The 20,439-nt window shown below is 36.8% G+C and overlaps 2 protein-coding genes across 5 annotated transcripts in view; one reads left to right on the top strand and one right to left on the bottom strand.

Annotated features, from left to right (window-relative positions):
* LOC577280 (anthrax toxin receptor 1) overlaps positions 1 to 595 on the top strand; it is a 54,393-nt gene extending 53,798 nt beyond the window's left edge. Inside the window, exon 15 of the mRNA XM_030979363.1 lies at positions 324 to 595. Within this exon, the coding sequence (XP_030835223.1) occupies positions 324 to 350 (27 nt within the window). The 3' untranslated portion in view covers positions 351 to 595. The remainder of the gene's footprint in view (positions 1 to 323) is intronic.
* Positions 596 to 3,059: 2,464 nt separating this feature from the next.
* Positions 3,060 to 20,439, bottom strand: part of LOC115918132 (glutamine--fructose-6-phosphate aminotransferase [isomerizing] 2-like) — a 39,299-nt gene continuing 21,919 nt past the window's right edge. For all 4 annotated transcript variants that reach the window (XM_030979360.1, XM_030979359.1, XM_030979361.1 and 1 more), the window contains 12 exons: positions 18,010 to 18,174; positions 16,890 to 16,982; positions 15,666 to 15,761; positions 14,740 to 14,837; positions 14,058 to 14,178; positions 13,156 to 13,313; positions 12,393 to 12,507; positions 10,775 to 10,902; positions 10,280 to 10,408; positions 9,028 to 9,066; positions 7,379 to 7,540; positions 3,060 to 6,432 (listed from right to left, as the gene is read on the bottom strand). In XM_030979360.1, coding sequence (XP_030835220.1) covers positions 6,388 to 6,432; positions 7,379 to 7,540; positions 9,028 to 9,066; positions 10,280 to 10,408; positions 10,775 to 10,902; positions 12,393 to 12,507; positions 13,156 to 13,313; positions 14,058 to 14,178; positions 14,740 to 14,837; positions 15,666 to 15,761; positions 16,890 to 16,982; positions 18,010 to 18,174 — 1,349 coding nt within the window. In that variant the 3' untranslated portion in view covers positions 3,060 to 6,387. The remainder of the gene's footprint in view (positions 6,433 to 7,378; positions 7,541 to 9,027; positions 9,067 to 10,279; positions 10,409 to 10,774; positions 10,903 to 12,392; positions 12,508 to 13,155; positions 13,314 to 14,057; positions 14,179 to 14,739; positions 14,838 to 15,665; positions 15,762 to 16,889; positions 16,983 to 18,009; positions 18,175 to 20,439) is intronic.

Genomic DNA, 20,439 nt, shown 5'->3' with positions numbered 1-20,439 from the left:
GAAGAATATGATAGGAATAATATTCCTTTTTTTGACCAAGCGTAGCCTCACATGATTACCTCCATTTTAAAAGTCCTAATTCAAGAGAGGGAGAAAACGTATTTGACCGCTCCATCCAGGGCGCATATTAGTCTGACCTGATAAATAAATCAGATCTGCTGGATTAAGGCTACATTCTGGTCTGAAGAAAAGTGAAGATGCATCAAGATAAATCATTCTAACAAATGCATGATATCTACATCAAATGCAAATTCCAGTTTCCGATGGAGTGTTTTAGATATCTAAATCAATTGACCAGACATTTTGTATTTTTTCCTTCCTAGGGCTACTGCTGTTCAGTCCAGCGCTAAAGGCCATGATCATGAAACCTCAAGTCTGGAGACTCGTGAGACGCAATCGTCATGGATCAAACAACTTTGCAATACTTGGATACATTCACAATTTCATGCTGTACATATTCTTTAAATTTTGTGAAAATTACCAAATAGCCCTTTTTATCAGAAAAATCATTCCCAAGTAGGAGCTATGGATTGCATGTACCTTAATTCTAAACAAGCAACAACAAGACCGCCGGAACTTTATGTAATGTTCTGTCGAAAAACGAAATGCTATTACCGGTAATGACAAAAGTGTTGGTAACAATTAGCTGTCAATCAGTTTTAAAGTTTTTTGGAATACTCATTGCACAGTTTACCACCTCGCTAGTTAATTTTTAGAAGTAGTTTTGTGATCTTTTTAAAAATTCATTAAGTTTTTATGTATCTGCTGAAAATTTCATTAGAATATAAGATATCATAATTATAGAAACTTAGTTCTAGACATGCTCGTCTAATATGCTCTCGATGCTTGTAAACATTCAATTTTTTGTCAAAAAGTGATTATTTTCTTGTACATATGAAGATTAATAGTGTAAATACTTTGTAAATGTTGGAATTACTTTGCCAAGTAGGTTTTATTGCTATTGCTATCATACATGTTTAACATACATTTATATTAATAGAGTTAAAATTTATATGAAGTTCTGTACGAACGTTCATTCATTGTCAATGAAAATGTCTTTAAAAAATAGTTTCACAAAATATAATTCATTAGCCTTGCTTTCAATGTAAAATTAGTCTTTTGGAACTCGCAACATTTACAGTTAAGCTAAGGATCAAGAAATTTACATTTTGACACCTGTAAATTGAATATGCCCAAATAATTTCATGGGGTTTTCAAGACATGTTGCTGTGAACAAATGTATAGTTTAACAAAAGCAGATTAAAGAATTATAAAACTTCCTTTAAGTAGATTTTGAGCTCATAATACGCATATTAATCTACGTGTATATTGTATGATGCAAATTTATATTTCTTTGGAATAGTTTATGATGTCCACCAGACGGTTCAAATATTAGCTAGTAAAATACTTACTGTATGCTTAAATTAAAAAGGTTAAAAAAAAAATTGATTTGCATTGATGTAAAATAAATTTTAAAAAATGGTAATCTAAGATATATTTATTATGCTCATGTCACATGACCTGTACTAAATACATTTGAAATTGGTGAAGGTATACCATTTCCAATTAGACGCACTTTTCAAATGGTCTAGGTATAAGTTTTATATTACAGTTTAATTTCAATAAGGAAATTAAGAACACGCAGAAAAGGCATAAAGTTCCTGAAGGAAAAAAAAATGAAATAGTTTTTGTAAGCATACATCAAGTTCCTTGGCACATATCACATAAATATTTTGTACACAAATCAAAACGTTTGCTACAGTCTTTTTTCAGTTTGAGAAGCAAATTTAGAAAAAAAGAAAGATTTAGGAGTGTCAGAGGGTTGAATGAGAGAGAGATGTTGTCGAGTGAAAAGGGGAAATAGAATGCAAGCGAGTGAGAAACACTTGTATCAAACCATATTATGTTCATAAAAATGTATGATGCAGAAACCGATAAATCAAAATCAAATCAAAATCAAATCAAAAACACACAGATAAAGATAAAATGTCCTTTGACAAGCCATTAATCTACATTTGCAACTCTCCACCCAGGTGAGGTAAATGGGTACCTTGCATGAATTCATTCCTTGAAATGCTAGAGCACCATAATTGCAGCCATGCTAAAGCCGCGTTTCAATATTGTGGAGTAAGTGCCGCGAGTGTGAAGTCTGACGGGCATGAGCAATATACAAGAGCCCACTATTATGTGAAATAACTCCATGTACATGAATATTGTTGTTCTAAACCTTTTCTTTTTTTCATAAGGGATTAACTCTCTACAAAATGAAGCTCTCAAACAACAACAAATGAACACAGAGCATTATCTTGGATTAGTAGTAGTTTAATGAAAGCAGATAGACTTATGCATTGTTTGCAACTGATATAGGTTAGCCTGCCATGCACTACAAATGAGTTGAAATCCTCTTTGTATTCTTTACTTCAGGACACACAACTTTTAAAGATTTACACAATGGATACCTTGCATTTGTCATGAATTAGTCATCAATAATGAAAGCATATAGCTGTTACTCAATATGTGTCAATTTCAAATGCAGGTTAACTCATGATAGAGCATCTTAGGGGTCAATATTTTCCAGACCCCATGCCGTAAAGGCTCCGTGCTCGCAATGGCTTACATTTCATGCCTTCACGTCTCCCCCCCCCCCCCCCCCCCCCCTCCCCTTGAAAATCCTGGATCCAACCCTGTACAGTACAATTCAAATAGATTCATCACCATTTTCAAATAGGTCACAATAACTTCCACAAAAATGTTTTCTTTATCAACATAAATTTATGATACATTTCAATGTTCTATTAGAATGAATAATCAACCTGCTGGGTAGATTACATTAAAATGGCGTCCAAATTGGCTTTTTCTAATATTTTAAATCTCCTATTTATACATGACCATGTAAAAGTGGCATTTGGCACACCGCGAAAATACTGAAAAGCTTTTCCTCTGATTAAGTACGCATCTGACAATGTACTATAACATGGAAAATACATGTACATATGGGTAAAGTTCATGGCGTTCAAAATACATTGCAGGATGCATTCACAATAGGAATATTTGGGGGGGGGGGGCATCAGTGGAATACGGTAATGATCATAACAAATTTTGAATGTTTCGCAAGATACTTCCAGAATCAAAGCTTAGTTTGTAAACTATTCTAGACAAATCATTGATAAGTGATGACACTCCCCCACATATTTCAAAAAAGGAAAAGAAAAACTAAATTCAGTTTTCCTGAAATGATATTTGAGTGGAGGGTGGTGGTATAGGAATGATGTGTAGACACATTTCATAACAAACCTAGAAAAATAAAGGCACTTAGTCCAATTTTGAAAAAATAAAAGACTTGTTATACAACCATACAAACACCACTGAGAGAATATTCACAACCAATTAGTAATAGGTTTCAAACGTGTAGTGAAATCGCCCTTTTGGTTTCTTGGAAATACTTGAAATCGTGTTTAGAATAAATGACAGATTTTACAGCAACATATTCGCCTATTTCAACTTTCTTCCAATTATCTCATGAAAATGAGCATTTTTACTTAAAGGGACAGTTGAGTTCTTGTTTAAGACAACAAATTATGCCTTCAAAGTGCATGGTTATTGATCTTATTCTTATTTATGACACTTGCAGTGCCCCTTTAGAAACTAAAATTGCTTACGAAGGTCATTTTAGACCCCAAAATGTGTGAAATTTAGAGTAAATCTGATCGTACCAATTCAGATATACTTTACAAAAAAAATATGGTGACCGTTAATTTAATTTATTCATGATATTACAACCAACAACCAAAGGTTTTTCATTATCTCACAAAAAAAATTATTGTATGTAGCACCCTCTATACCAAAACTCAACTATCCCTTTAGACCTAATTGCAATACACATACATTACCTAAAAAGAATACACAAAAATACAAGAAATAATAAAGCTCTGTAGACAAAGAAATTGTTTTACAATTTTTTTTTTCTTCCTTGCCTTTCGGGCTCTGTTGTATCATGGAAAGAATAATATTTACCTTGAAAGAAAAATATTTACCAAATTTGTTATTGTAAACAAAAATGCCTACCAGAGCACAGACTCCTTGCTACATGTAATATTTTTATTCAAAGCCCTAAATTGACAGTTACAATGTAGAAGTAACTAATCCATTTCTGTAGCTCAAATTGATTGACCATGGAATAACTCCACTGGCAGGATGTCATTTTTGTTTTGAAAATTCTCTCAAAAATAAATAATGGATATTCACAGAAATTACTCATTATAATATATAATTGATCATTTTTTTAAACAATTTATTAACAGACTTCTTGCATGTACTCGTGTGCTATGCTTTTTTGGCTCTTAAGTGACAATACAATTCATGCAGCTAGAATACATTCTTGCTCTTAGCAGATGCCGTTGAACTCAATATCACAATAGTCTTCATAATATTGCTCTTTCATTATTTACAAATATACATAATTCAACATAATTAAACATCATTAATCACAACAATGATAGCTTACTGTGTGTGTTCCATTTTTTTCTTCATGTTTTTTCATTTGTAAATGTTAACAGACATTTACTGAGCAGAATTTTTCATCACCGTCATTTATATAAAACCTTTACTGTTTGATATTTCCCATACGCTAGCTATATTTGCAGTTTACTCATTTAATTAACAATTTTACTGGAAATCACATATACTAATGGCATCAAACATGGATATGCATATTTGGGACTAAATGTCGGAAATAATGACATGGTCCACTTGAATCGGCCATTCCTAGTTGTATTTCTCACGATTAGTCATTTCAAAATCAATCCCCTTCAAGATTAACTGCAAAGAATAGAATACGCTACATTAAAACATGATATTGGATATAGTAACAGAATGTTAAGACTTTAATTAACACCACAAAAACACTAAATCATATTTTTACTTTCTGATCTCTAAATAAATACATAAGTTCACACATATGAGGGTCTAAAGTAGGGTCTACGAAAACATAAACTGTATGAGCACTCTAAGGGAATAACAACGTTGTTCTATCCAAACAGTGCTCTTTGGACATTAACAAATAGCATGGAATAAATAAATGCAGTGAAGGCCTTAATTTTAAAAATAAATAACCACAAATATACATTTAGATGCCTCTTCTGCATGTAGATTATATATGCTCACAGAAAACGGTCCCTACTATTATACCATCACACAAAATTTGGCTACCGATTCCTCTTTTTCCTTAAATATTGGCTATATACTTAGCTACAGACACCAACCCCTGTTGTAAATCCACCCCAACATTGCACCGACATTGAATTCTTATGTACACAAGGCATAATTTTGAAATGATGATTTTCAATGATTTTTGAATGCTTTTTTTAATGATGTATCGAACACTCGGAATAAACATGAGCTTCAGAATTTCACTGACATCCTGAATTGCGGCTAGATTAGACCTGTCATAGGCCTCTCGAAAGTTCCTTCACATTCTTTCTCTTTATTTGGAAAGGAAGTCAAAAAATTTCATAGGAGCCTTAGAAAATGCTGATTTATTCCTATCTAGACCTCTAAATGGCTCTTCAATTTTTAAACTTTTCTTTTTGCGATGATAACTTGACAAGAGCATTAGATGTAATGAATACAATTTCAGCCATTCATCTTTTATCATGATTTACACTACATACACGGAAGCTTCAATGTCAACAATTTGAATTTTCATTCTTTCTACCGAAAGGCCCTATTCTTATCAAAACAGTGGTGCAGGTCAGAAGATTTTGTTTTTCTTCTTTTTCTTCTTCTTGTCTAATACAATCAAGGTGTATTCATTCTCACCTTGGTAAAGAAAATGCTCATAAAAAAAAAACTTGTGGTAGTCAATGATTCCTGAAAACTCCTTTCAGAATTCAGGGATTTTGGAAGTTTTGATGAATGAATCGTTTCATTGTGCTGGCTGGTAAAAGTCAAGGTTTGTCTCAACTGACTTGCTTCACTGTCACTCGCCCCATACCATACAGCTAATTATGATTTCAAAATTGGGGCTTCAAATAAAAAGAGTTGGGTGTCCCAAAACAGAGCCTCCATTTAATGGTTCGGAGAAGAAAAAACACAACCATAAAAGTGAAAACACCTGCAGCTAATCATGCAATATCTTGAAAGCCTTGAATATGATATCACTTGTTTGTTTCTGTTTTCTTTTTTTTCTCAAAAAAATGCAATTACAAGATCAATATCAAACAATAGAAAAATTGGTCGCAGCAATAGATGGAATGACAAATGAGAACAATTTTCGATTAAAAAAAGAAAATAGTGAACACTGCAAATGCTCTAGAATGATAAGCAGGTATAGATGAAGTCTCCTTCACGGAGAGCAGAGTTGTCAGGTGATTGGTGCAGCGAGGAAAGTTACTCCACAGTGACGGACTTGGCCAGGTTCCTTGGGCAATCCACCTGCGCAGGGGGAAGGAATGGTTGAAACAGTGAAATTAGATTTCTTTTTAAGTGTAGATCTTGCTCAGAACAAGCAAGATATCGAAGGTTCAGTGACACAAAGACGTAACTCCATATTTTGCCAAAATGACTATTTGATATCAAAATGTTCAAAAAACAAGTGGGCTTTCCAGGAATCACAAAGACTTAACTCCACCCAACACCCCATTGAAGTCAATGGCTAGTGAAACATAGACTTAACTCCGAAGTGCTCAGTGACACATAAATCACCTTTTCTCAAAATGGCCAAAATGGAGTTACATCTTTGTGTCACTGACCCCTTGATATTTAGACAAACTAGGCTAAAAAAAAACAGGCCCATTCCTTGAGCATATGAAGAAACACCAATATAAAGAATTCCGGATTCCGAAAAAGAGACATTTTTGACCAACAGTTTTCAAGCAGTCTTATCATTTGATGATCATTATTTATGATTAAACAGGGAATTCAACCAACTGGAAATAAGACTAAATGGGTAATGGACCAAATGGGTAGTAGACTCATTGGAGATTAGACCAAATGGAAATAAGACCAAATGACTATTAGCCTAAATGGTCATTACACCACATGATGAGTAGACGAAATGATTATTAGACCATGTGGATGGTAGACGAACTGGTTGTAGACCAAACAACGATAAACCTCCCGAATCAAATTAATACCCCCAGCATCATCTTTGAAAGATACAAAACCATAATAAATAATAATAATAAAAACGTTACTTATAAAGCCCTTACCATCGAAGTCTCAAAGCGCTATAACACACAAAAAAGACTGATATACAATTAAATCTTAAACAAAACTAAAAATGCAAATAAACCTACAAATTACGATACATATGGAAGACACATCAAAGTGAACAGAGTTAATTAATCATCCATAGACACATCTCAAACATGAAACTCACGTCAAACCCACGGAGGACGGCTATATGGTAGGCCAGGAGCTGGAGGGGTATGACGCACAGGATACCGGTCAGGCAGTCCACGCAGCGGGGCAGCTCGATGGTACGAGAGGCGGTGCTCAGGGCGTCCTCGTCTCCCTTCTCACAGATGATAATCGGCTTGCTCTGAGTGATGAAGAAAGAAAAAAAATGTTTATCCCTGATATGTTGTCCTAGATCCCTAATGTGATGTGATGATCAGGGGGGTGTTTCAAAAAGATCCTAAGTTGAGCTTAACTCTAAGTTGGACTTAACAGTTATGGAAAGCCGTTAGCATCATTGAAAATATTTTGTAAAAGTTATTTCAAAAGGCATAAAATGTTGGTTCAAATCATTCATAGTTTCTATTATCATAGGAGATTTCATGTTCTTGATGTGGAATTTACGAAAAGTCTAAATTACTTCAATTTTTATTTTATTATAAGGCTACAAATGGCTCTCCATAATATTTAAGTCCAACTTAGAGTTAAGTTCGACTTAGAATCTTTGTGAAACAACCCCCAGGGCCCCCATCTTTAAAAGAGTTGATATCGATCGCGACTTATTTGATAGTGATTTTAATCGCAACTATGTACATAAGAGATAGGAAGACTGCAAACTTGCGATTGATTGGAGGACTTGCGATTGATTTGGATCAATCGCATCTCTTTGTAATTAAAGACGGGGCCCAGACCAAAGTTCATATCTATCAATAATTTATGAATACTGCTACAAGAAGTAAACAGGAAGTTAAAATGTTTACAAACTTTAAACCTTCTTCAAAACTATGACTCGTACAACTTCCAAGTGAAGTCATGATGCACTGGTCACTTTATTTTTCACAACATCACTCCTTCAAAATAAAGGACATACTACCATCTAACTGAGTAAAAGTTATGACGTACTTATGGTCATTTGGTCAAGGACTCAAGATTGAACGACTCCCTCTAGAGGGTTCACTACTGGACTCCAGGCAGGCTTACTTTAGACTTTGGAGTAGCTTAGAGAATACTTCATCGAGAGAGTATAGTTACCACCAGAATTGCTCTAGACTTCAATTTATCATTACTATTGTATTTTAACTTTATAAATACTATGCTCTATATTTAATTGCAATCAACTTATTTAACTCTCTATATGCATGAAAGTAAGTTGTACAATATAGATCCGATCCTCACACAACACTGATGTATTCAATACATCTGCACAAAATGATGAAAGTGGTTTTCGTAAGCCATCATCAATTTTAAAATAAACTCATCATCACCACGCTCAATTCCAACAATAAAAATCTATACAGATGCCAGAAACAACTGGAAACCCAACTTTTTCCACAGAACTAGATTTGGCTCTTTTGTTTCTTCTTATATTGTTTACATTGAAAGCACTATGGTACTTCTTGGAGTATACATGTAGCTCTGTGCAAATTACCATAAAATTATGATTCCTGTTTACGATCATTACATCAAATATTGTTAGATTTTACACAACACCCACCTGTATTTGTCATATCTACTGCGTTAGCGCATATTACATACTCCAAGATTTTCAAATTATAATTAGAAGTTGTATACATGCACTTTACCAAAGTTTCCAACATGGAACTGAATTTCTAGCATGTTTAACGTTCTCACCTTTCTGGCAACAACTTGACGCAAGGCATTCTGACATTTCTGTAATGAAAAGAAAGAGAGGAATGTTCATAACAGATGGTATCATTTTGTCATGCTTACTTTGCCAATTTGATGTTATTTTAATGATTCCAAAAAACCCTAGTATTTATGATCAATCTTTTCCGATTATTGAAGACAGTTTCTTTCACAATGCAATCGCATGACAAGAAATAAACTTTATCTTATAAGTTAAAGAAAATAATAGTTATGGATAAGAATTTTCCCAGGATGAAAAGAATCACCCTGTATTTCTTTATTACTGAGAGTAGACACCATTGCTGTTAGCAACTCCATTTAGGCTCCCTATCCCACTTTCTTTTTTAAAGACCATATCCGAACTAAAAAATGAAATGGATGAATTGTATATCATCGAAAAGCTTGTAAGCCATACTGTAGATTACATTAATATCAATTTTATGCTATTTTAGTGTCTGTCAGCAGAGTATCAGCTCTCTGAAAACTCAAAATATAAAGCTTTGAAAATCGGAAGTTGTCAACCTAAAAACCTTGCTATCGACTTGATGACATCATCATATGTAGAGTTGATATTCATGACTTTGCATTCATTAAGCACGACTCATCGCCTCAGCTATATAGGTGAACCGATCGGCTCCACATGTTATACTGCGTCAAATTTGGCCCCTGTTAACCCGTAATTTGACGGGGTGCAGAAAATGAGGTTTTAATTTGCTTTTGTGCCATAAAGAAAGGGTAAATACTTTTTATTCCTTTACATTTGTATTCTACATTCATTCAAATTTCCATTTATATCAAGTTGTATTTTTATCGGATAAGGTCTTTAAAGAGAAGGTTGAGTTCTGGGAAGAGGTGAAAAATAATTTTATGAGCATTATCATTGTTATTATGTAAGTGTGGAAAAACATCAGATTAAAAATGTTCCCTGAAAAGCATGGGTCTTCAAATGCCTAAATATTCTAAATAAGGCATGTAACAGCATAAGAATCGGGGCAGATTTTTGAAGCCACATGTTTGTGTAGTCCCATATACATCTTTCTGTGTACAATGCTTGTAACTTTACCAAGACTGGACAAAATTTCTTATAATTTTGATGATTCTAGAACCTTGCAGTACCCACCAATACTTATATGCTAGATGATCAACTCGTTTTGATCGACTCCACACTGTTTCTTTCACAATGCAATCTCATGACCAGAACTCAACTTCATCTTTAAATTGTTATTTCTAAACGTACCACATATGTTCCATCTTTCATCATGACGAGGATGACGGGCATGTCTTCATCGACCAGAGCGAGGGGGCCGTGCTTGAGCTCTCCCGCCAGGATGCCCTCAGAGTGAAGGTAGCACAACTCTTTGATTTTCTGAGAACATGGAGAGAATAATCAAATGTAAAATTAGAAATTCTGAGTAGAAATAATGGGTGGTATTATTTCAATCCGAACTAGTACATGTAACCAACTAAAGCCCTTCCAATTTGTACAGGGGGATGTTTCACAAAGATCCTAAGTCGAACTTAACTCAAAGTTGGACTTATAAATTATGGAGAGCCATTTGTAGCCTTAAAATAAAATATGTTCAAAAGCAAAAATTCAAGTATTTTAGACAAACGGGGAATAAGACTTATTGGAAATTAGACCGAACAGCAATACACCCACATCACCATCACTGATCATCACCATGACAACCATCATCATCAACAACGTCCTCATCACCATTACTATTCTTACCAGGGCACCTTCCAAGCAAGTGGCAAAGTTGAAGCCCCTTCCCATGAGCAGGATGCTCCTCTTCTGCACAAGCTCCCCTGCGAGTTTCGCAATCTGATTGTCCATCTCCAACACTTGCTTGATTTTATCTAACACACGGAAAGAAATGATAATGCTGTTGAAACAAGTTCCAAAGGCCGAGAAATTGTGCTGATTGTCTATCTCCAATACTTGTTTGATTTTATCTACCACACAGAAAGAAATGATTATGCTATCGAAAATAATATCGCTAGTGACACTCCCCGCCCAGCCGGCCCGCATCGAGCCAGTGGCCCGTTGATTGGTTGAGCACGCCATTGTTCTCGTCTGGCAGGTGAGCCGAGCCGATGGCCCGTTGATTGGTTGAGCACCCGTGTGCTTCGACCAATAGGCCTTGTCCGTCATGTTCTAATTATTTGACCGCCGGTCCACCCGGTCCACCCGTAGAGTATAAAAGACGCTTGCTTACAATCTATTTTATCACCTGACGAAGTGTAGCAGCGGCGCACAAAACATCGTGGTCTTTTAGATACCTTGTTGACCATATTGTGAGACAAACGAATGTCACTAGCGATATTATTTTCGATACTATATCCGCAATGAGTAATATATTTAGCATTAAATGATAATGCTGTTGAAACAAGTTCCAAAAGTTGAGAAATTGTGCTTCTTCCAACAAAAATAAAATGAGAGGAGTGGGAGAAGGATAGAGATGAGGTTGAGAGTTTTAACAAGGATGAGGGTAAGAAAACAGTAAAGAAGACCCCCACCCCCTCCTCCCCACTGCCTTTATTACAGATCTGACAATCACCTCTTTGACAAATTCTCTACCCCCACCCTTCCCTTCCCTTCCCTTCCCTTCCCCTCCCCTCCCCTACACACAACTACCAATTTCCAGTACTTGTCACCATCCAAACGAGCTTAAGTCCTGGGAGGCAGCAGTTTTTTTTCTGATAATGTAAATTCTGAAACACTTCACATTTCTGTATCTAAAAATAAACAGCTCGAGAATACACAGAACCTTTGTTGTGCACCTTTGCCATTCATTTGTTGTAGCAGTTTTTGATATTTACGACTCTGGCTAAAGTTAACCCACAACCTTTGCATCTCAAATCTCGGTCAAGTGTTTAAACCACCCATCACAACACCTCTATCAGTCAATTTGGAGTTGGTCTAGCCTTGTGACTAGGGGTGCGTTCAAACGACACTTTTTCACCCTAGAAACACGTATTTCAATGTTTTTTGTCGGTCGTAAAAATAAATGCGTTTCAAAACGCAAACATGAAATGCTGAAAAAGATGCTGCAGAATCACGGTCGCTAAAAATTGCTTGAATGCAACGGAGATCTCAATCGTGATTCTATAGCATCCTATCACTTCCGGTTTGGCCGACAGTCGACCGTAAACAAATTCGAAAAGCACGCGCCGATTGATGAAAAATGCGCCGACGCGTTGATGAAAAATCGCTTGAACGCTCTCCCGCAGTGACCATGTTTTTTAACCGCTTGTTGATTGGTGATTCGTTTGTGTGATTCTAGCTTCAAAAAATCGCTTGATTGCACCCTAGGGGTTCAGAAGAGACAGGAAGGGTATAAACTTACTTGGTAGATCTTGAAGTTCCTGGATGATCTCGTGTCTCCTGGCTGTGAATGAGAGTCTGTCTTGGTTCATCATCAGAGCAAACATGACCAGGGAGACGAACTGACTGGTGTAGGCCTACAGGGAGGAACAAACAAATAAATGGTGAGAAACAGACAGGGACATATAGACAGACAAAGAAAGCGATGTCCGTCTTCTAGCTGTAAATGAGACTCTACCTTGGTTTATCGTCACCAAGGAAATGATCTGACTGGTATAAGCCTTCATGGGACAAATAAATAGAACAATGCAAACACATCTAATTACATTTTCACTACACCTCTTTCTCCTCTTCCTCAGCATTAACATTATCACCAGCACACCACCATTTTCATCACTACCACAACATTATGCTCCTCTTTCTTCTCAGCGTCATTATCATCACCAGCAGCAGTAGCATTGTCACTATCATCATCTTCATCATCAACATCACCATCATCATCATCACCATTATGATCATCACCATCATTATCATCACCATCCTTATCATCATCACCACCACCACCATCATCTGCCGCATCATCATCATCATCATCATCATCATCATCATCATCATCATCATCATCATCATCATCATCACCACCACCACCACCACCACCACCACCACCACCATCGTCACCATCCTCATCGTCACCAACCTCATCCTCATCGTCACCAACCTCATCACCATCCTTACCACCAGTATCTCTATCAACATCAGCAGTTTCAGTGATATCTCCGTCATACCTTTGTACTGGCGACTCCAATCTCCGGCCCAGCGTTGAGGTGAACACCACAGTGCGTCTCTCGCGAGATGCTGCTGCCGACAGTATTGGTTATTCCAACGGTGAGAGCGCCCCTTGACTTACAGTAGCGCAGAGCATTCAAGGTATCTGCTGTCTCACCTAAATAAAAAAATAAAAACAGATGAAAACAAATCAATGACAAATTCATACTTCATGCTCACTAAGAACTACTTTATATTACAATTTTTTTGCAGATATTAATATTAAAGCGGCACTGCACAACTTATAGCTACTTGTGCCCTCTATATTGCACACAATTCCTAAGCGGTACCCGTTGGTCCCCCATGATCCCCTTTTTCTAATGTTAATTTAGAGCTTATTTGAACAGATAACCACCTGTCAGTGACCATGCAGGGAGGTGTAATCCCTCCCGGCCAAACTAGTGCAGACAAGCTCAAAGAAAATTGATCTCTGTGATAAACCTCTAGTGTAATAATAATAATAATAATGGGGGCTTCTTATATAGCGCACATGTCCGTCACGTTGTGACGCTCCTGGCGCTGCCCCGATTATTACCCTGGTTTTAGCAAGGCAGCCACTGCGGCGCTCTAGCATTTCAAGGAATGTACCACAATAGGAAGAAAAAAAATTGTACAGAAAGCATATTCATTCCCACAATTTTCATATAGAAAATGCAATTATGATAAACCTCTTTTTTTCCACCTTTCTTTGTCCCTTCCTCCCTCCCTCCCTCCATCTATCTAGGCAGATGGTCTTTGGGTACAGGTTACTTTAGTCCATGTTTCAATAGGACTATTTTCAAGGGAGACAAAAAATGTGGTCTTTCTATACAGGTGGTCACTACAGCAGGTTTCACTGTAATATCCCCGGTCTGACTCTCACCTGACTGACTGATGAAGAACGCCACATCGTCCCTGAAAACAGGAGTGTGACGGTCCAAAAAGTCACTCGACAGCTCAACCACCACAGGCAGTTCTGTTAGCTCCTCGATCAACTGGCGAGTCTGGAGAGAAAGAAAAAGAAAAATCGTTAATAGTTGTGTGAAGTTTAGGTGTCGCAGAGGCGTCCTGGGGGGGTGTTTCATAAAGCTGTTTGTAAGGTAATATGAAGTGCTAGATAGGATGCCCAAAGTTTTTCCTGATGTTTTAACAAAGTGTGACTATATTTCCAATAACCTCAATTAAATTATGACAAAAAATATACTTTGCATTAAAAATGTTTGTTAACTTATAGTAAGAATGTAAATCTACATCTGCACAGTTCAACTTTAGTTGATGCAGTTAAAAATGTTTGAGCATCCCATTTGGCTTTTCAAATTTAAATCATTTGTAAAGCCATCATAGGTACAAGCTCGCTGACAACTCATTAAAACACGACCAAATAAATATCATTTTGGACTTCCCCTTTAATCTTCAGGGCAGTGTTTCACGAAACCATCATAAGTACAAGTTCGCTGACAACTCATTGAAACGTGTGTGTTAAATTTAATACACATCACGATGGAATTTAGGTGAACTTGTACTGATGACGGTTTCGTGAAACGGCACCCTGTTTGCTGACTTACAGCGATTGCCGAGTGATAGCTCGTACCGCAGGCCAGGAAGAGAAGACGACGACATCTCAGAATCTCATGCATATGATCCTGAAGACCACCAAGGCACACTAAAACAAAGAAAGAAAGAAAGAAACAGTGAAAGATGTATTCTCGAAAGCAGCCTAACTTCAGGCGAGGTTTAAAGACCCTTTCCAAGAAAATTCAACTTTAAATCGATGGAAAGCTGAATGAACCAAGAATACATATATGGAATGAACAATATATTTAACTCTTCAGTATTGCACACAACATCATTGTGAATATGCATACTCCATATGAGTCGATTGCTAGTTTTTAGGTCAACAACTTCCAATTTTCAAAGCTTTAGATTTCAAGTTTGCGAGGTTCAGGAATCAATGACAAAATTATGAATTATTTTGTTCATCAGGCTTGGTTATTTACTGGCATAAATGTTTAAAAAATAATGAGGAATACGATATTATAATAAACCCGGAAGGTAGAAAGAAATAAACACAAAGATATTGTAAAATTTGTATATTGTACATTTGTATATTTTGATTCATTTTGTACTGGCCATCCGTATTCCAGTCAGCCCGTGTTGTTTTGTGTGTGTTATAGGTAAGAACACTACCCTCTCTTGTTCCTTGTCTCCCTTCTTTCTCTGTCCCTTTCACTCCTTCTCTGTTATGTCTATTTGGTTTATGTATTGTGCGTTCCTTTATTATTGATATACTATTTTTGCTAGGGCGCTGTAATCTACAAGCCCAGCTTTTCAGCAATCCCCTCCATGACCAACCCGTTTTATATGCCTGTTGTACACTGTGGACCTAGTGCAATTATATTGTTTCATTGTTTTACTATGTACAATGCAATCCCATGTACTTTATTTATTTTGTTGGAAATGGAAATAAACGAAATGAAATGAATGAACTTACCAGATTTGGTTTCGAAGTTCACCCTGCCACGCATGGTATTGATGACAGACTCCGGCTGCTCAAAGATCTCCTTCAACATGAAATATTTGTAGTTCCCTATAGGAAAAAAAAAACAAATATTTGATTTTAGAACTATATGAGCGAAAGAATATATAGCCTGTTTTACAGGACTTGGGGAGTGTTTCACAAAGACTAAGATCGACTTTAAGTTGGACTTAACTGTGGCAGGCTGTTCATGCCATCGTTTTCTCTCACCATTTACTGCATTGGTCTCTCCCAAGGGACATACAAATCATGGTTACAAATCTACAGAATTTACATTTTTTGGTGGTTCATTATTGAAGGAAAAAATATTATCTAAATATCATAATGGTGAGAGTAACCAGTGGCATGAATAGCCTGCCATAATTAAGTCCAACTTAAAGTCCATCTTAATCTTTATTAAACAAACCCTTGGTGTATGAAGGAGACAAGTTATCTCAGTCGGTAAAGCATTTGCCAAAGATTGTGGGTTTGAATCCAACTCGGGCAGATGACTGAAGCCTGCGTTGTGTGTAAACATGCCCCTCCCTTTGTTTCATAGACGCAGGCTATCATATAGTGGAAAACACTCTGTCCCTTGGATAGGATGTTAAATGGAGGCCCCATCTAGAGGAGAGTCACCACCTGGTGTAGTGGTCCACCAGCACACCCCCAATCAGGGAGGAGAGACCGGACTGTTACAGTGACTTAGTTTGTTTCTCTCCTCCCAGGAACAGGCGACGCCAAATACTTAATAATAATAATAATAATCAAAAATTTTATCTGACTGTAAAGACCAATTTTCTTCCCTTCAGCAATGCCTTTCATTGACCTCCTTGCATTAACCCATTAGCAACTAAACCTCCCAAAACCACCCCTCCTTTTACTCACTGAACCACCCGAAATGGCCTGTCCGTTTTCGTCTAAACGGCTATAGTATCCCTTGTAGGGTCTACCGTGATAATGATATACGTGCGTAATCCTTACAATGTCTGAAGTAGGATACTGCATAGAAAAATAGCGCATGTCGTATTGTTCAACACATCATCAATATGAGAGCAATATTGCAACATCTTTCAGTGAGTAATATGCCATTTTTACAAATCTCTAGTTGCTAATGGGTTCAACAGGAGTCCTGTTTTTGTGATTTGATTGGGATGTTTGGGCTGTATAAATGGGACTATTATTGTTATTATTTTTTACCTTTCATGATCTGTTGAATCTCCATCTTGAGTGTCTGGACCTCTCTCGACATTGTATCTCCCTGCTCCTTCTTCAGACGATGGATCGACAGAGCTGTTCCAGATGGAATAAAAACAGAGAAATTAAACAAATATTAAAAGGTAAAGACCAGTTTTGGACCGTCCTCCTCTCATAAAATGGAAGCTCTTATTACCATTCAAGTGAAAGAATATGTTTTGACTAAAATGTGATCAAACAAATTTTGCTGAGAAACCGCCTACTAATTGATATATTTGGTAAATTATTATATATATTTGGTCCTGATAGATATAACGCTTGTGTCGCGCACGTGTGTGTAGTCCCATATACATCTTTGTGTGTAAAGTGCTTGTAACTTTACCAAGACTGGGCCAAATTTCTTATCATTTTGATGATTCCAGAACCTTGCAGTACACACCAATACTTTTATGCTGGACGATCAACCTTTTCTGATCGATTCCACAACGTTTCTTTCACAATGCAATCGCATGACCATAACTGGTCTTTATCTTTAATAATGCGTCTTCCAAGATGCTTCCAGCTGTTGGTGACAGAGCATTCATAACTGCTGCTCCCAAACTGTGGAATAACCAACCAAGATTTCTTAACGTTTTGAGACTCACCTTTTCTGTAACTAACATAAGTATAACGCACATTTGAACATGTAGATGGAAAATGTACTACATACTGTAGGTACATTATCCTTATTTGCATTGCCTGTTTTGCATACGAAACAATAAAGATTGAATCTCTCTGAGCACAAAAAATGTATGTAGAATAGTGTGCAAATAAGAGAGAGAGAGAGAGAGAGAGAGCAGGAGAGAGAGAGAAAAAAGGAGAGAGAGAAAAGGAGAGAGAGAGAGAAAAGAAGAGAGAGAGGGAGGAGAGATAGAGAAGAGTGACAAGGAGAGATAGAGAGGAGAGAAAAGGAGAGAGAGGAGAGAAAAGGAGAGAGAGGAGAGAAAAGGAGAAATAGAGAGGAGAGAAAAGGAGAGATGGAAAGATGGAAAGATGGAAAGAGACAGAGAAAGAGAAAAGGAGAATGAGAAAGAGAAAAGGAGAGATAGATAGAATAGAAACAGTCAATAAGCATCAAACTCACATCCATCTTTGATAGCGGCCACATCATTATCCTCCAGGTAGATCACACGATTGGTATGCTCGATGATGGCGCTGGCATCGCTGGTGAAGAAGTACTCGGCTTCCTTGGCATCTCCGACAACCTCAAAGTCTGTGGTACTGCTGAAGCTTCTCTCAAGCTGGGGTCCTGGGGCACATGTAAAGAAACAGGGGTGATAGTGAGCACTAAAAAAAAAACGCCCCCATGCCCCCCTTGAGTAAAAAAAAAAAAAGAAGAGGATTCGGGGGTGGGGGGGGGGGGGAAATGAGATCTAACAAAATTCCCCCCTTTTGAGTAAAAAAATAGGGGAAATAGGAAAAAATACAGAAAAATAGGGGAAAATAGGGAAAATACGGGGAAAATCTGGGAAATTGAGATAAAATCTAGGAAATTGAGATAAAATCGGGAAGGAAAAAAAAATTGTCTAATTTACTACTTTTTTTTTTTAAATCGGGGAGAAGAAAAATAATCGATAAAAAATCAGGTAATTATCGAGCCTGAAAGAAATCAGATTCGTTTTTTGTCATTCATGATGCTCACAGAGACATGAGGCATAATGTTGCTTCCACAGCTGCCAACCTTGTGCAACCCCCCCAAAAAGGAACCATGATGGTAAAAAAGGGAATTCATTCAAATGAAACTAACAAGCAAGCGCGACACACTTTAATTAGAAATACAATGTTGCACAGGGAGATTATTTGAGGGAGAAATAGTTTTAAAAGCAATGTCAAGCACCTTTTAGGGCGTTTGCATCGAGATAAACACTAAGCTAATATGCTGCCAAGATCTATCGGGGTACCTTGAGATAGGTTTTGGAGTTGGTGAAACAGGGGGTGTTTCACAAAGACTAAGACCGCCTTTAAGTTGGATTTAACTATGGCATGCCACTAGTTCCTCTAACTATTCCTGGCATTGGTTTCCCAAGGGACCTTTAGATCATGGTCACTAATCTACAGAGTTTACATTTTTTGATATTTCATTATTGAAACAAAAAAATTTATCTGAGGATCATAACTGAGAGACCAATAGTGAGAGCAACCAGTGGCATGAATGGCCTGCCATAGTTAAATCCAACTTAAAGTCAATCTTAGTCTTTGTGAAACACTCCCCAGGACTCTACCAGGTATTGGACAGACCTAGACAAAACACAAATGATCATGTACCCTACTTGACAACACACTTTCAGCTTTATGGCACACATCACATCACGTAAACCTTTATTACGGTCATTTCCCGGAAAAAATTGCAGAGTTGCTAATCTCCAAGTAGTAATAAAAGGAGGTAGTCATTTCTTCACTGGTACCTGAACTATTTCATGGTACCTGCCCATAAACTGTCTGTTCATACAAAAAGGAGGTTGTCAGTTATTTGCTGGTACCTAAAAGATTTAATGGTACCTGCCCATAAATTGTCTGTTTGGAGGCAGAAGGGCTTTAAAGATAAAGACCAGTTATGGTCATGCGATTGCATTGTGAAAGAAACGTTGTGGAATCGATCAGAAAAGGTTGATCATCTAGCATCTAGCATCTGCAAGGTTCTGGAATCCTCAAAATGATAAGAAATTTGGCCCATTCTTTGTAAAGTTACAAGCACTATACACAGAAAGATGTATATGGGACTACCCTATATCTCTCACAGACCATGAGAGAAACAAATTTACCAAATATATGAATTAGTAGGCGGTTTCCCGGCAAATTTGTTATCATCACGTATTAGTCAAAACATATTCTTTCACATGATTGGTAATGATATTGGTATTGGTCATTTTTTGAAATTTGAAATAACTCGTATACTTTAACACAGAGTTAACGCCCTTTTTAATATGGCTCTCAACAGATGAAATGCCGCAGTCATCTCCATCACAAAATGTCACAAATGATTTACAGCCACAAACTTCTGGGGGGTGTTTCACAAAGATCCTAAGTAGAACTTAACTCTAAGTTGGACTTAAAAATTATGGACAGCCATTGGAGTCTTAAAATGAAATATATTCAAAAGCAGAAATTCAAGTATTTTAGACTTTTTATAAATTCCACATCCAGAACATGAAATCTCCTTGATGATAGAAAATATGAATGATTTGAATAAACAAGTAATGCCTTTCAAAATAATTTTTACAAAATATTTTCAAAGATGCTAATGGCTTTCCATAATTTTCAAGTCCAACTTAGAGATAATTTCAACTTAGGATCTTTGTGAAACACCCCCCTGGACTTTGTAGAATGATTTGGGATTTAAAGATGAAGTTGAGTTCTGGTCATGCGATTGCATTGTGAAAGAAACGATTTAGAATCTATCAGAAAAGGTTGATCATCCAGTATATAAGAATTTGTGTGCATTGCAAGGTTCTGGAATCATCAAAATGATAAGAAATTTGTACAAAGATAGGAATCTTCTAAAATCTAAACTTAT

Source organism: Strongylocentrotus purpuratus, unplaced genomic scaffold, assembly GCF_000002235.5.
Source record: "Strongylocentrotus purpuratus isolate Spur 01 unplaced genomic scaffold, Spur_5.0 spur5_scaffold_10, whole genome shotgun sequence".
Lineage (NCBI taxonomy): Eukaryota > Metazoa > Echinodermata > Echinoidea > Camarodonta > Strongylocentrotidae > Strongylocentrotus > Strongylocentrotus purpuratus.
The sequence above is the reverse complement of the archived record's forward strand: the minus strand, read 5'-3'. Positions and strand labels throughout refer to the sequence as shown.